Here is a 15,953-nt window from a genome sequence, read left to right as displayed (position 1 = left end):
TTTTGGCTTGAGATATTTGATTCCAAATGGGTTGGACCTGGGCAAAAAAATTATTCGCAGATTGACCTGCTTCTTGTTTCAGATTATGAAGAGTAGTCCACAACTGATAATAGTGGACAAGTCCAGTGGTCTGATATCGATTAGTAAAAAAATCCTAGATTTCTTTTGCAGAGTCATAATTAGCAAATTGGATGTGGATGGACGAGATAGAGGTATTGCGAAACCAGGTGATAATCTGATGATTTTTACTATCCCAATCCTCAAGACAGTCAGTAAATTTTGCATCAGTTTCATCGTTCTCTCTTGTCGGCGTAGTGATATCTCCGGTAACAATACGTCAAAGCTTGCGACCTATCAAAAAACTTTTCATTCCTTGAACCCAAAGATTATAGTTGGAACCAGTCAGAACTGTTGCAATAGGTTTTGAAATATCAGATTTCTTCATTGATAACAAGATGAGGAGAAAAAAAAAATAAATGGTATAATAACAGGAATGAAAAAATGAACCAAAACAGGTTGTAAAGAGAGAAGAGAGACCCCAGAAACTAGAAATAAAAGCTTTACGGCTCTGATACCATGTTAGAAGAAAAAATACAAGTAATGAAGGAAAGGATTGTGTATTTGTCTATATCTTATTTACAGAGATATTACATCTATTTATACATGAAAATATGAGTTAATTTTGATAAGAATAATAATTGTTGTAATTATGCTATATAAATCTCCTATAATCATACTAATTACTGTAATTATGCTACACAAATCTCCTATAATAATACTAATTACTATAATTATACTAACACAAAATTTAATAAATTTAACATAAATCTACTCTATTAAATAAATTCACTAATAAAAAATAATAATTATATACACTAATTATTTTTCTCCCTCACAAATCAGTCATGCAATTCTCTCAAAATATAACTCACAAATTAAGTATACAAGTACATGGTAATAATTGGCTGCTTCTGTCAAGACAAGTATGGTCTTGAATGCTAAGGCATAGATTTTAATGGCTTCAACACTCTATTTTCCCTTGTCCATTTTGCAGAGACAAAAGCCAATGATTTGATTTGTGTTTTTCAATCAATTCGCCTCCCTTCTTAATCCATTGAACACTTCTTATACATTTACCACAGACATTTTTTCAAATGGTCCCTAAACATCCAAAAGCTTGATAAGATAGAAATTGGGGAAGTATCTCAAGTGGGATTGTGTTTGAGACCTTCAAAAGTAAAATAAAATTAAATTTGAATTTCAAATCAATTTAAGTGTTTGTTTGACATAAATAAATTTTATAAAATTTTATAAAATTAATTTATATAATTATTTATTAGAATTTCCAGTTAATTTTTAAATATAGCGAATCATTTATGTTAAAATATTTCTTTAAAAAAATTAAATCAAAATTTATATGGTTAGGTTAATTAAACAGATCGGAATTAAACCTATTATTACGAGTCTTTTTAAGTTTTGCATAGATTAAAATAAGTTAGGAATTACTTTAATAAGTCTTTTTCTTTTTCTAATGAAGATTGAATAATATCTTGAATCACCATTTTTATTAACCAATTTGTATTTTGCAAATAATAAAATTATTTATTTGAGATTTTATTTATTTATATAATAATAATAATTAAATTTAAATTTAAAATCTATAAATTATTTTTTTATATAAATATTTTTTAATTTTAATTAACTGCGTGAGTATCTCCATCACAATAGAGCCACTGTGACTTTGATTAACAATAGAATATGTCTTAATGTCATTGGCATCCCAAAGTCTTTGGCGTATATCAATTAAACACGTTTTCTTATTTTTCCTTTCTTTGATTATTAGATGTTATGACAAGCTACATTAATTTAAATTACATGCAATATTACTATAGAGAAATTCTACCCAAAAAACAAGTATAGAGAAAAAAATATATATATAAATGAAGCATTTTATTTTGAGAAAAAAAAATTAAATAAAATATAGAAAATATTTTTTTAAAAAATATTTTTAATAAAAATATTTTTTTATTATTTAGTAGTAATGTTAAAATAATAGCATGTATTTATGTCATATATGTATGGTGTTGTTATATTTTAATAAGATTATTAAAATTTAAAAATAAAAATAGTTTTTTATTTTTTAAAAAATATTTTTTTAAAAAAAATAGTTTAATTTTTTTGACCTGAAAATTTTGTCAACTTTTTTTTTTTAAGCGCCTTAAATACTAAAAAATATTAAAAAAATTTTTAAGAAAAATATTTTACATAAAGCAAATGAAGTTCAAGATATAAAATATATGAGTTTTTACTATAAAATTTGTACCCACAAACAAAACACAAAGCAAAAAATTTTCAATATGATAAAATGTATATATTATAATTTCTTTGCAATCTCTAAGTTTTAATTTTTGTGTTTTTTTTTTTTTTAAATCTTACACTACACTAAAACAGATAAAAGTTACAAGATTTATATTAGATCTCTCTATTACCACTACAGATCTTAATAAATATGCAACTTAGGTTGTGAATTAATTTAAATTACTTTTTATTAAATTTTGAATTAAATTGAGTAAATTTGTGAGTTATAAATTATATCAAATTAAAAAAAATAATTTTAATAAATTATACTTTAAGTTAAAATTTCAAGTTCACTTCATTTCAAATTTTTTAACGAATCAAAATAGACTATGAATCATTTTATGTTGATGAATTATAATTTAATTAGTGGATGGAATTAAAATTTTACCAAATCCAGGAATATTATCACCGGGCTTGATTGTTGATTTGATAACGTTAAAATGCCATGGCCCATGGCTTTTGGAACATCGTAATGTTGGCGTGGAGACAGGAAGCTTAAGTCTTGGTAGTGGGGCCTAAGAGAGGGAAATACAAAGGCCGGGCCACAACGCTGGTCCATGCTATGCTTAGGTGGTGAGTTAATTTAAGTTATTTATTAAGTATTATAAAAAAAAGAAATTATATTAAATTCAAATCAATTTGTGAATGGTGGATTATTTCAAATTAAAAACTTATTTTTATAAATTTAATTGTTTTATCAAAATAAAATTAATTAAATCAATTAAAATGTAATAAATAATTTCAAATTGGATCATTTAAGTTGTTGGATTAACATGTAATTGAATCACCAATTTATGAGTTATTTTTTATAAGCTAACCGAATTTCATCACTGTAACTTTATTTTTAAGTTACTTTATCTTCAACATCATTTTTCACAAAGAACAAGCTTTCCGACCTCATTTTTCAAGAAAGCTGTGACAAGCAAAAGTAATCAAGTGAAACATACATATGAATATCAAAAAAGGCAAAGAATCTTAGCACAGTTCTCGTTCATCATGATCCATCTGTTATAAACTCGATCATAATCATATAGGAACACATTGTATTTGCAACTTGAGAATTTGAATAAACTAAATCAACTAGATAGGAACACATTGTATTGGCAACTTGAGAAATTGAATAAACTAAATCAACTAGTGCACCTTTTATCATGTGATGCTAAAGGCAAAAATTGCATAACCACCTATAAACCACCTCCCCCTGCCTAGGTGTGAGTTGTGAATTTCATTATCAGCATAGGTAAAGCCACAAAGATGAACACCAATTATCTCCCATTATTAAGCAGTGACAAATTTTGAAGTGTGAAAGTGTTTGGGAGATATGGGAGTGGCACGATTAACTAAATTGTTCAATAAGATTCTAAACTAAAAAAAAATGCATGATGAATAGAGGATGAGTATTTTAGTACCTATTTTTAAAAATAAGGAAGACATACAGAGTTACTCAAACTATAGGGGAATTAAACTCATGAATCATATTATGAAGTTGTGGGAGAGAGTTGTGGAACATCGACTACGTTATGATACTTCTATCTCTCTCAATCAATTTGACTTCATGCCTGGTCGTTCAACTATGAAAGTGATCTTTCTCATTAGAAGCTTGATGGAGAAATATAAAGATGTGAAAAAGGATCTACATATGGTTTTTATCGATTTGGAGAAGACTTATGATAGTGTTCTAAGAGATGTCTTATGGAGAGTGTTAGAATAAAAAAGGGTATCTATTAGGTATATACAAGTGTTGAAAGATATATATGAAGGAGCAACTACTATTGTGCGTACAGTGGGAGGAGACACAAGAGATTTCCTATCTTAGTTAGATTACACCGAGATTCAACTGTAAGCCCTTACCTTTTTATATTAGTTCTAGATAAATTGATGAAACATATACAAGAGAGTATCCCTTGGTTCATGATGTTTGCGGATAATATAGTTCTGATATATGATACACGAGGAGTTAATAGAAAGTTAGAGCTTTGAAAAAGTATTCTAGAGTCAAATGGCTTTAAGTTAAGTAGAACGAAGACAAAATACTTGCATTGCAAGTTCAATGAAGGCGAACTGGTGATAGGGAAGGAGTTAGTTTGGAAAGAGCGGTATTGCCCAAAAGTAATCACTTTAAATATCTCAGCTCAATTCTTCAAGTAGATGGGGGATATGAGGAGGATGTTAGTTATAGGATTAAAGCCGGATGGTTAAAGTGGAGACGTGCCACGAGAGTTTTATGTGATTACAAGATTCTCAATAAATTGAAAGGAAAATTAAATTGTACAACCATATGACCGGCCATGTTATATGACAGTGAGTATTGGGCAATGAAGAAGTCATATGTGTCTAAGATAAGAGTTGCGGAGATGGGAATGTTAAGGTGGATGAGTGACCATACTAGAATAGATAAAGTCCATAATAAGAGTATTAGAGAAAAGGTAGGAGTAGTGTTAATTGAGGATAAGTTGAGAGAAAAGAGATTGGGGTGGTTTGGTCATGTGAAGCGCAAATATACGGAAGCTCCAGTTAGATAAGTAGAACACATTGGGTTAGAGGATATAAAGAAAAGAAGGGGTAGACCTAAATTGATTTGGAGAAGAGTAGTACAACATGACCTAGAAGCATTACACATTTCCAAGGATTTAATCCAAAATCATCTAGAGTGGAGAAAGAGAATTCATATAGCCGACCGCAATAAATTTTTAGAATAAAGACTTAGTTGAGTTGAGCTGAATTGAGTATTAAGCAGTAACAAAATAGTTAAATCCATTTCATATTTTATCGTAGTTTGTTTCTTGACAAATCAATGGTTGTGGGAAGTGTTTGAATTTTCACCAATTCAATCTTCAATCCTTTGAGCGTCAGACTCGCTGAATAATCATAATTATAATTTGGTGAACCCATGTATTTCATTTTCACATCAACATTCATCATTGCTTTGAAATTATTGAAATACTCTGCAGGTAAAGGCCCACTAAGCATGTTATTGGAGAGGTCAAAATTTTGTAGCTTTGAGAACGAGTAATTGGTAGAGGATCCTTTCACCATGCCATGGAGTTCATTGGATTGGAGCACTAGAACTTGCAACTCAGGAAGAGTTTCCAGAAAATGAGGACATGTGCCATCTATACGATTGTTGCCAAGATCTAAGATTTCCCAAATTTTACAATTGGAGATGGACAGTGGGACTCTCTTTCGCAATTGACTGCCATTGAAATTCAAATATCTCAAGCTGCAGCCCACTGAAAATGGTTCAGGAATGGTTCCTTGGAAATTGTTCATGCCCAAATGCAACATCGAAAAGGCGTTGCTAAAATTTCCCAAACATTGTGGGATGATGCCATTCAAACAATTGCTTGACAAGCCAAGAATATGGAGAGATTTCAGCTTGCATGTTGTAGAAGGGACTTCTCCTACCAATTTATTGGATGAAAGAATGAGAAAACTCAAGTACACAAGTTTGGAAGTTGAACTTGGAATTGGGCCATGCAACTTGTTATTGCCTAAATCAATAACCCAATTGATTATCCTTGAATGGACCAAAATTACAGGTGAGTTGGTTACTGTTGAGGACTATGGTGTACAGTCGAGGTAGGGTAACCAGAGAGGCTGGTATTGTTGCATTTAACAAGTTATTGGATAAATCAAGGTAGTATAGACTTAAAAGCCTGTCTACTTGGAACATGGGGCCAGTAAACAGATTATTTGATAAAGAGAAAAGAGAAAGTTGTGTGAAGTTTGTAAAGTAAGTAGGAATTTGACCACTGAGATTGTTATTTTGGAGGTACAAAACATGAAGTTGTTGGAGGTTTTCAAATGAGGAGGGAATCTGACCATTGAAATTGTTATGAGAGAGGTCTAATTCCAAGAGTTTCTTAAGATTTTCAACTGAAGATGGAATTTGACCACTGAAATTATTATGAGAGAGGCGCAACTCAATGAGTTGGGTCAACTTATCAAACAATTCCAAATTTGAACCTTCAAAGTTGCAGGCACTGAGATCCAAAGTTTCCAGAGACTTTAAATTACTGATAAAGTCATGTTCTAAATGTATTTGAATCTTTGTTCTAGAAAGAGACAAGGACTGGAGAGAATTATTCCAATCATGCCTAGGTAAGGAACTAGGTGCGACCAAAGACATGTTTACAAACCTCAAGTCCAACTCCTGTAACTGGGTTATGTTTTGAACAAGCTTTTTAAAAGAAGTGGTTTCTAATATCAAATCATAGTTCCCAAAAAGATCAAGAAATACCAGTTTAGACAGATAAGAAATTTCTAAAGGAATACGGCCCACGAAATCTGAGAAACTTAGGCTAAGATATGTTAAATTTGAAAGATGCCCAAATTGAGATACAATTTGAGAGTTGTTAAAATCATTGAAAGAGAGTTCAAGCTTTTGGAGATGACGAAGGGAGAAAAGACTATTATTAGAATGGATGGTACCATAGAGCAAGCTGGCAGAAAGGTTAAGGCCAATTAAATTACCTGTACCTACGTCACAAATGACCCCACTCACCAACAGCAATCTGTGCCCTCTTTCCAAGATTTTGTTTTGGTATAAAGGGAATTCCAATTGGAAAAGGTTTTCTTGAACTGGAGTAAGGCGAGACTCTGGTTATGTTGGCGCAACATTGAAGCAGTGGAATTGGAAGAAAAAGATAGTGAAGAAGAAGCTTGAAAATGCAAGTGAAACCAAAGGAACCAGAGAAAGTGAGCAAGCCATGGCAGACTCCCCATTTTCGTGGAGAAATTTAGAAGTGGAAGTGGAAAGCTAAATTTGAAAGTTGACATAAGAAAGATGTGTTTGAGTATTGCTATTTATAATCCCATGAATGAATTTGCAAATTATCAGATGTTAGTTTCTAGTCTTTCTTTTCCTTTAAACAATTTCTTGACTCGTCTATTCTAATAACAATGACTTAACTCATTTATACTGGTTATTATATAGTTTAAGCAATTGATTATTTCATGTCATACAGCCATGTATTGGCTGTTTTGTAATAAAGTCATGTTTTTGAAGAGAAATAATGTTTAATTTAATAAAGTAATTAATTGGTATTATACTATTGCTTAAACCTTTGTAATACATAAAGAAATGTGTATAGACTTCGTACTACTTAGAATTCTTTAATCTTCTCCATAACTATAACAAATAAAGAAAACTAAGGGTTTACTACAGCATGGTATTAAAATTAATATATTGATCTTAATTGAGGGAATTGAGAATTAGTAAAATATTAACAAATTACACAAGTAACAAAGTATTTTGGGCTCCAATTGATGAAAAATATGTCCTTTTATAGTGCTGTCCCCTAACCAAAACATGGTCTGGGCTCTCTCAATTTTGAATTGAAGCCTTCAATTTAAACTACACAGGCTGTCAAGAACATGCCAAGCCCAACAAACTCAAGACACTTGCTAATGCTCTGTAGCCTCACTATGTGTAAATCTAAAAAGAAATGTATAAAAATAACCAACAACATATAATTAAGGCCAATGGGAAATGGAACTCAGCCCAGACATGAGTGTAATGTTTGGGAATATCACTTCCCGAAGGGTTCGCAAAAACAACCAAATGTATACAAGCACATAATATAGTTTATTGCTTCTGTAAAGACAAGTGGTTGAGGCAAAAATCTTGGGATGGTTTCGTTTTGATTCGAACCTATCCACCCAAGTGGTGAAAGAAAGAAAAGATAATTATTAGATAAATGAAATGATAATTAATTTCTAATTTTTAAGTTATGCCATGTTTAATTATTATTTAAATAGAAAAGATTACTGATAAACTTCCATACATTAGGCCAATTTTGAAAGGAACTCAGTCTAAACATTACAACATCAGATTATACAGAGTTTCCACACCAATTCCCAAGGAATATAATTGTGGAAAATCTTTATTTATCACGAAAACAACAGAAACTTTAATCTATAATTCTGACTCCAGATTTGTCCCTCACTCCAGAGCTGCTATTCTGATCCAGCTATTGCTATGCATAGACTTCCTGCACATTACATCTCAGACTGCATCTCTGTTTGGCTGTAATGTAGCTAACAAAGTAAGAATTTACCACAAAAGAGATAAAAACTGCATAAATTTTATGCCAAATGGATAATTACTTGCAATTATAATGACACAAGCTCATAGTTCTACTTCTTAACAGAAAAATAAGGTCAAGTATAGTGCCGATTAACAATTAATATGAATAATTAAAAAAAAAATTATGTTGATATATGAAGCAGAGATTATGAAACAAGAAATATCATGAAATATTACCTGAAAAGGCTAACTCCATTAGTAAGTTTTTCTTGTATGAACTATCTTAGTTTTTGAACCTTTTTGGCTTTTGAAATCCTTCAACCATCCTCACAAACCATGCAGGATTTCTTGTTTTAAACACAACATATCCCATTGCTATACCAAATATTAACCCACATCCATACCCCGCCAATACAGCTTTCCACCCAAATCCAATTTTAGACTCAGAATCATCTTCTTTTGATGCTGCTGATTGTTGGCTCTCCCTGCTGTTACATTTTTCTAGCGGAAATCCACATAATCCCAAATTTTCCTCGTATGAAGTGTTGTCGAATGTGTTGAATTGATTTCCTTCAGGTATGGGTCCTTCAAGTCGATTGTGTGAAACGCGAAATACCTGTAGAAAAGTCAAATCTACCAATTGCTCAAATTCCCCAGTGAGGGTTGAATATTGCCTGTGAGTTGATTGTGAGATAAGTTGAGTTGCTTAAGTGCTTTAAGCTTTCCAATCAACTGTGGGATTTTTCCTGTGAATTTATTACCAGACAAATCAATGGTTGTAAGAAGCGTTTGGATTTTCACCAACTCAATCTCCAATCCTTTGAGTGTCAGACTCACAGAATAATCATAAGAATTATTTGGGTCCCGCATGTATTCCATTTTCACATCAGAGTTCACCATTGCTTTGAAATTATCGAAATACTCTGCAGGTAAAGGTCCGCTAAACATGTTACGGGAGAGATCAAAAATTCGTAGCTTTGAGAACGAATAATTGGCAGTAGGCCCTTTCACCAAACCATGGAGTTTATTGGATTTTAGAATTAGAATTTGCAGCTTCGAAAGAGTTCCTAGAAAATGCGGGAATGAGTCATCTATATTATTGTTTCCAAGATCTAATATTTCCAAATTTCTACAATTGGAGATGGACAGTGGGATTTTCCTCTGTAATTGATTGCCATTGAAGTTCAAATATCTCAAGCTGCTGCCTACTGAAAATGTTTCAGGGATGGTTCCATGAAACTTGTTCATGCCCAAATGCAACACTGAAAGACTTTTGCTAAAATTTCCCAAACACTGTGGGATGAAGCCGTTCAAACTATTGTTTGACAAGTCAAGAATTTGAAGAGATTTTAGCTTGCAAGCTGCAGAAGAGGCTTCTCCTGTCAAGTTATTGGATGAAAGAATGAGAACAGTCAAGTCCACAAGTTTGAAAATTGAATTTGGAATTGGGCCATGCAACTTGTTACGGGAGAGATCAAAAATTCGTAGCTTTGAGAACGAATAATTGGCAGTAGGCCCTTTCACCAAACCATGGAGTTTATTGGATTTTAGAATTAGAATTTGCAGCTTCGAAAGAGTTCCTAGAAAATGCGGGAATGAGTCATCTATATTATTGTTTCCAAGATCTAATATTTCCAAATTTCTACAATTGGAGATGGACAGTGGGATTTTCCTCTGTAATTGATTGCCATTGAAGTTCAAATATCTCAAGCTGCTGCCTACTGAAAATGTTTCAGGGATGGTTCCATGAAACTTGTTCATGCCCAAATGCAACACTGAAAGATTGTTGCTAAAATTTCCCAAACACTGTGGGATGAAGCCGTTCAAACTATTGTTTGACAAGTCAAGAATTTGAAGAGATTTTAGCTTGCAAGTTGCAGGAGAGGCTTCTCCTGTCAAGTTATTGGATGAAAGAATGAGAACAGTCAAGTCCACAAGTTTGAAAATTGAATTTGGAATTGGGCCATGCAACTTGTTATTGGACAAATCCAGGTAATCTAGACATGAAAGTCTGCCTAATTGGACAGGGATGGGGCCTGTAAACCGATTATTTGATAAAGATAAAAAAGAAAGTTGTGTGAAGTTCGTAAAATAATTAGGAATCTGACCATTGAAATTGTTATAGGAGAGGACCAGTGAGGAGAGTTGCTTAAGGCTTCCAAATGAGGATGAAATTTGACCAGTGAAATTATTATCGGAAAGGGACAGCTGAGTGAGTTGAGTCAACTCACCTAGCAGTTCCAAATTTGAAACTCTAAAGTTGCAGCCGCTGAGACCCAAAGTTTCTAAAGACTTTAAATTTCCGATAAAATCATAGTCTAAATATACTGGAATTTTTGTCCATGAAAGAACCAAGTAGCGGAGCGAGTTAGTCCAATTATGCCGAGGTAAGGAACCAGTGAGATGTTCATTGTCCGTTAAATAGAGCAATTGGAGGTTTGGTCGTTGAATTATGTTGTCTGGGAATTTCCCTTGCAATTCACATAATATAAGTGCAAGTGATGATAAAGAAGAAGAGAGATTCATCAAAGAACTAGGTGCCACCATCGACATGTTTACACCACGTAAACGAAAGTCTCTTATCTTGGTAAGATTTCTAACAAGCCTGTCAAAGGTCATTGGTTTTATTTCTATCATCGAACGACCATAGGAATAAACAAATGACAGATGAAGTGTAACCAATTTGGATAGATGACTGATATCTGGGATTTTTCCGTGCAATCCACAATACCTAAGTTTGAGATATGTCAAAGAAGAAGACAAATTCATCAAGGAACTAGGTGCGACCAAAGACATGTTTACAAAAGACAAGTCCAATTCTTGCAATTGGGTTAGGTTTTGAGCAAGCTTGTTGAAAATAGTGGTTTCTAGTATCAAAAAATCGTTCAAAGAAAGATCAAGAGACACCAAACCTGACAAATAAGAAATTTCGGAAGGGAATTCGCCCCCAAAATTAGAAGAGCTAAGGTTAAGATACGTTAAATTAAAAAACTGGCCAAACTGAGGTGAAAGGTGAGAATTGTTGAAATCATTGTAGGAGAGGTCGAGGCTTTGGAGATGAAGAAGGAAGAAAAGAGGATTGTTAGAATAGATGGTACCAAAAAGCAAGCTATTAGAAAGGTGAAGGCCAATTACATTACCTGTTTCTAAGTCACAGGTGATCCCATCCCACGAGCAGCAATCTGTGCTCTCTTTCCAAGACTCTGTCTTGGGATAAGGCTTGGGGTATGGGAAATACGATTCCCAGGGAGAGTGTAAATATGTAACTTTTGTAGTGTAGTTGCGGGAATCAATTGTAAATAGAGAAATGCTTTTGGTATAAGCTGGAATGAGCTGTGAGTCTGTTAGGAGGTAAATAGAGAAATGTTTTTGGTATAAGCTGGAATGAGCTGTGAGTCTGTTAGGAGATTTTTTTTTTTTTTTTTTCTGCCCAACACGTCAGCTTGCATGCTGTTAGCGTGTGTAGATATTTCTCTTACTTTTTTGTATATAAACGTCATTCTTGACAGATATGAAATAAGGTCTCTTCCCATTTCCTCTCATTTCTAGCTATGTTTTACTTTGCAATTCTTCCTCAGTTTCTACATGGTATCAGAGCCTGAAGGCTGTGATTCTTTGTTTTTGTTACTTTGCCTGTTTTTCTACTTGAAAGCTGTGATTCTTTGTTCTTGTTACTTTGCTGCTTGAAAGCTGTGATTCTTTGTTCTTGTTACTTTGCCTGTTTTTCTGTAAATTCCTTTGTATACTCTGCAATATGAGTTTGATAGATGAGACATCAGGGGTGAAAAGTGAGATAGGAGTTGAAGGTCAAAATAGCCTTACCAGCGATCCGTTGTATTTGCAAAACTCAGATCATCCTAGTCTCATTCTGGTAAGCACACTATTGACTGGTCATAATTACCTTTCATGGAGTAGATCTATGGTGATAGCTCTTAGAGCTAAAGATAAGTTGAGTTTTATTAATGGGAAATGTGTTAAGCCTGCTGCTGACTCACCTTCCTTTGAGAGATGGTTAAGGGTAGATAGTATGGTTGTTTCTTGGATTTTGAATGCTATATCAAAAGAAATTGTTGAAGCCTTTTTGTATACTAATTCTGCTCAAGAACTTTGGGAAGAATTACAACAGCGTTTTGGGCAAAGTAATGGTCCATTGTTGTTTCAAATCAAAAGAGATATATGTGGATTTACTCAAAACAATTTACCTGTGAGTGTCTATTTTACTAAGCTGAAGAAAATGTGGGATGAACTAACCTGTTTACGTCCTTTTCCTGCATGCACATGTGGTATTTGTAAATGTGGTTCAACAAAAGCTATTGCAGATATAGACAATGAAGATAGACTTATACAATTCTTGATGGGACTTAATGAAAATTATGAACATGTAAAGAATCAAATACTGTTGATGGATCCACTTCCTAATGTTCAAAAGGCTTACTCTATGATACAAAAGGTTGAGAAAAATAGAGAGGTGCAGAATACTACTGTTGAATCCAGTGAGAATACTGCTATTATGTTAGCTAAAATGCAGAACTATAAGAAGGTTTTTTCTAAGGATGGTGGACCAAGTGGTGGATATAAACCTTCATTCAAAAAAAAGGATTATGGAAAGAAAGATGATAGATTCTGTACTCATTGTAATGTTGGGGGTCATGTTAAAGAATCATGTTTCAGATTATTTGGCTATCCAGAATGGTACAAGGATTTTAAGCAGAGGAAGGGTAGGCAGCAATTCAGTGTCACAGCTAATATGGTTGATACCCCCATGAGTGATACCTCTCAGAAAGCACATGAGGACTGGAATGCTGATGTTAATATCTCTGCACTGGCAAGTGAAGTCATGAAACTGATTAAGGGAAAGACTGTGGAAAATGAGCCAATCAGTGTCAACACAGCTGATTTTGCAGGTGAAATATTTAATAGTTGTCATGTTAGTATGAATTCTAAGCACAACAGTACTTGGATTATAGATACAGGTGCAACTAACCATATGTGTTCCACTATTCACTCTTTTGACTATACCACCTTATTGTCACACCCAAAAACTGTTAACCTACCTGATGGTTCATCCCAATATGTCACATACATTGGCACTATTACCTTAACTCCAAAGTTGATACTCACTAATGTTTTATTTTTACCAAATTTTAAATGTAATCTTTTATCTGTTAGTACACTTGCTAGAACATCAAATATCTCAGTAACCTTTCTCCATGATAAGTGCCTATTGCAGGATATGCAGAGTGATGAAGTCATTGCTATGGGGCAAGCTAGAGCTGGACTATATTATCTTGATGTCAATTCCAACTCTGGTCAAGTTTATGCTACTACTTGTAATAAATCTTCTGCTATTGAGTCATCTGTCATGCTTTGGCACTCTCGACTAGGTCATGTCTCTTGTTCCAAGTTGAGCCACATTACGGTATTAAATATGAGTTCCAACAAAATACCTATTTGTACTGTTTGTCCTTTGTCCAAACAGCAACGAAAACCTTTTCCCATTAGTAATATCAGTACTTCTGCTGTTTTTGAGCTCATTCATCTTGATGTTTGGGGTCCCTATAGGGTACCTTCTTTGACTGGAGCAATTTTTATGGTGACTATAGTAGATGATTTCAGCAGATATACATGGACTTACATGATTGCAGCTAAGACTCAAGTACCATCTGTCATTCTTAATTTTTTGCATATGGTTCAGACTCAGTATAACAAGTTAGTAAAGAGAGTAAGAACTGATAATGGGACTGAGTTCATTAGCCAAAAGAGTACTGAAATTTTCAATTCCAAAGGAATATTACATCAGAGGTCTTGTGTTTATAGTCCACAGCAGAATGGTGTTGTTGAAAGGAAGCATAAACACCTCTTGCAAGTGGCTAGATCCATCATGTTTCAAGCTAATTTTCCAATCAAATTCTGGTCTGAATCTATACTTGCAAAGAACGCACATAATTAACAGACTACCTACCAAAATTTTAAAATGGAAGTCCCCTTTGAAGTTCTTTTCAACACTCAACCAAATTACAACTACTTGAGTAATAGGATGTCTTTGTTATGCCACCAACCTCACTCCTCATAAACACAAGTTTGCTCCAAGAGCTATACCTTCAGTTCTTATTGGCTATGCTCCACAGCACAAAGGGTATAAACTCTATGATCTTAATTCAAACCATCTTTATATTTCAAGGGATGTTGTTTTCCATGAATCCATCTTTCCTTTTAGAAATACTAAGCATTCAGTTTCTTCTTTTTCTCTTCCACTTCCCATATTTTCTACACAAGACTTACATTTTTCTCCAGTAACACTTCTTCTAATTCACAAGCTCCCTAATTCTTCACTCTCGAGTTCTAATCTTCCCTAACACAGTCACCAACCATATCCCCAGAATTAACCTTAAAAGAGTCTTTCTGTCCTTCTTCACATGTTTCACCTATTTCTAGCCCCACATCACCTCATGTTCAACTCAGACGTAGTACTAGGACCATTTCTAAACCTGCTTGGCTTCAAGATTTTGTAGCTCATGTCCAGCAGCCTTCTTTTGTGTCTCATAGCATTGACACTGACTGCATTCCAGCAGAAACACCAGGTATGCCATCCTTCTTTATTAAATTCAATCCTTCTTACCTTGAATTTGTTGCTAATGTATCTAAAATCCCAGAACCTAGTTCTTATAATCATGCTAAACATGACAAAAAATGGATATTAGCTATGCAAAAGGAGTTGGATGCCTGAAGCTAATAATACCTGGCAGCTAACTACCTTGCCACCTGGAAAGAAGCCTATCGGATGCAAATGGGTATACAAAGTGAAATATTTGGCTAATGGACAAGTTGATAGATACAAGGCAAGACTTGTAGCTAAGGGATATAATCAATTGTTGGGGTTGGACTATCTTGAAAGTTTCTACTTGATTGCTAAACTTGTTCTCGTGAGGATTTTTCTAGCTCTAGCAAAGACTAAAGATTGGCCCTTACACCACCTAGACATTAATAATGCTTTTCGCATGGTTTTATTGAAGAAGAGTTATACATGATTCCTCCAGAAGGTTATAATAAGGCTTTACCAGGTCAAGTATGCAAGCTTACTAAGTCTTTGTATGGGTTAAAACAGGCAGGAAGGCAATGGAATAAAGAATTTACTGCTAAGCTTCAAGGTTTTGGTTTTGTTCAATCATCCCATGATTGTTGTCTCTTTCTCAAAGGCACTGGATTGTCTTTTGTTGCTCTATTAGTTTATGTTGATGATGTTCGACATCGAGTCTGAATCTCTTATCTTACAAGTCAAACAGTTTCTTCATGATCAATTTACTATTAAAGACTTGGGTTATGCCAAGTTCTTCCTTGGGCTTGAAATTGCAAGATCATCTTCAGGGATGTATTTGAATCAAAGAAAATATATTGTTGATATTATTCATGATGCTGGTCTTCAAGATGCTAAACCAGCCCCTTCGCCAATGGTTCAAGGATGCAAGCTAACACCAGATATGGGAAATCCTTTACCTAATCCAGATTCTTATCGCAGACTTGTGGGTCGATTACTTTACTTAGGGTTAACAAGACCTGATATTACATA

The 15,953-nt window shown here is 33.7% G+C and overlaps 2 protein-coding genes across 2 annotated transcripts; both read right to left on the bottom strand.

The window, feature by feature from the left end:
- Positions 1-5,124: 5,124 nt before the first annotated feature.
- Positions 5,125-6,487, bottom strand: LOC110661307 (receptor-like protein 43). Its single transcript, XM_058134707.1, has 2 exons — positions 5,863-6,487; positions 5,125-5,759 (listed from the first exon to the last, which is right to left on the bottom strand). Exons 1-2 carry the CDS (start codon positions 6,485-6,487, stop codon positions 5,125-5,127), a joined length of 1,260 nt encoding a protein of 419 aa, XP_057990690.1.
- Positions 6,488-9,114: 2,627 nt separating this feature from the next.
- Positions 9,115-11,929, bottom strand: LOC131173055 (receptor-like protein Cf-9). The gene is made up of 3 exons (XM_058134706.1): positions 11,866-11,929; positions 9,224-11,727; positions 9,115-9,132 (listed from the first exon to the last, which is right to left on the bottom strand). Exons 1-3 carry the CDS (start codon positions 11,927-11,929, stop codon positions 9,115-9,117), a joined length of 2,586 nt encoding a protein of 861 aa, XP_057990689.1.
- Between the last annotated feature and the right edge of the window lie 4,024 nt (positions 11,930-15,953).

This window comes from Hevea brasiliensis, chromosome 14 (genome assembly GCF_030052815.1).
Source record: "Hevea brasiliensis isolate MT/VB/25A 57/8 chromosome 14, ASM3005281v1, whole genome shotgun sequence".
NCBI classification, from domain to species: domain Eukaryota; kingdom Viridiplantae; phylum Streptophyta; class Magnoliopsida; order Malpighiales; family Euphorbiaceae; genus Hevea; species Hevea brasiliensis.
The sequence above is the reverse complement of the archived record's forward strand: the minus strand, read 5'-3'. Positions and strand labels throughout refer to the sequence as shown.

Coding starts and splice junctions, on each gene's coding strand:
- LOC110661307 (XM_058134707.1), bottom strand. CDS start 6,487: ATGTCTTTGGTCGCACCTAGTTCCTTACCTAGGCATGATTGGAATAAT. Junction 5,760..5,862: donor ATTCAAGGATAATCAATTGG/GTTATTGATTTA, acceptor ATAAATTGGTAG/GAGAAGTCCCTTCTACAACA.
- LOC131173055 (XM_058134706.1), bottom strand. CDS start 11,929: ATGAGAGGAAATGGGAAGAGACCTTATTTCATATCTGTCAAGAATGAC. Junction 11,728..11,865: donor TGACGTTTATATACAAAAAA/GTAAGAGAAATA, acceptor ACCTCCTAACAG/ACTCACAGCTCATTCCAGCT.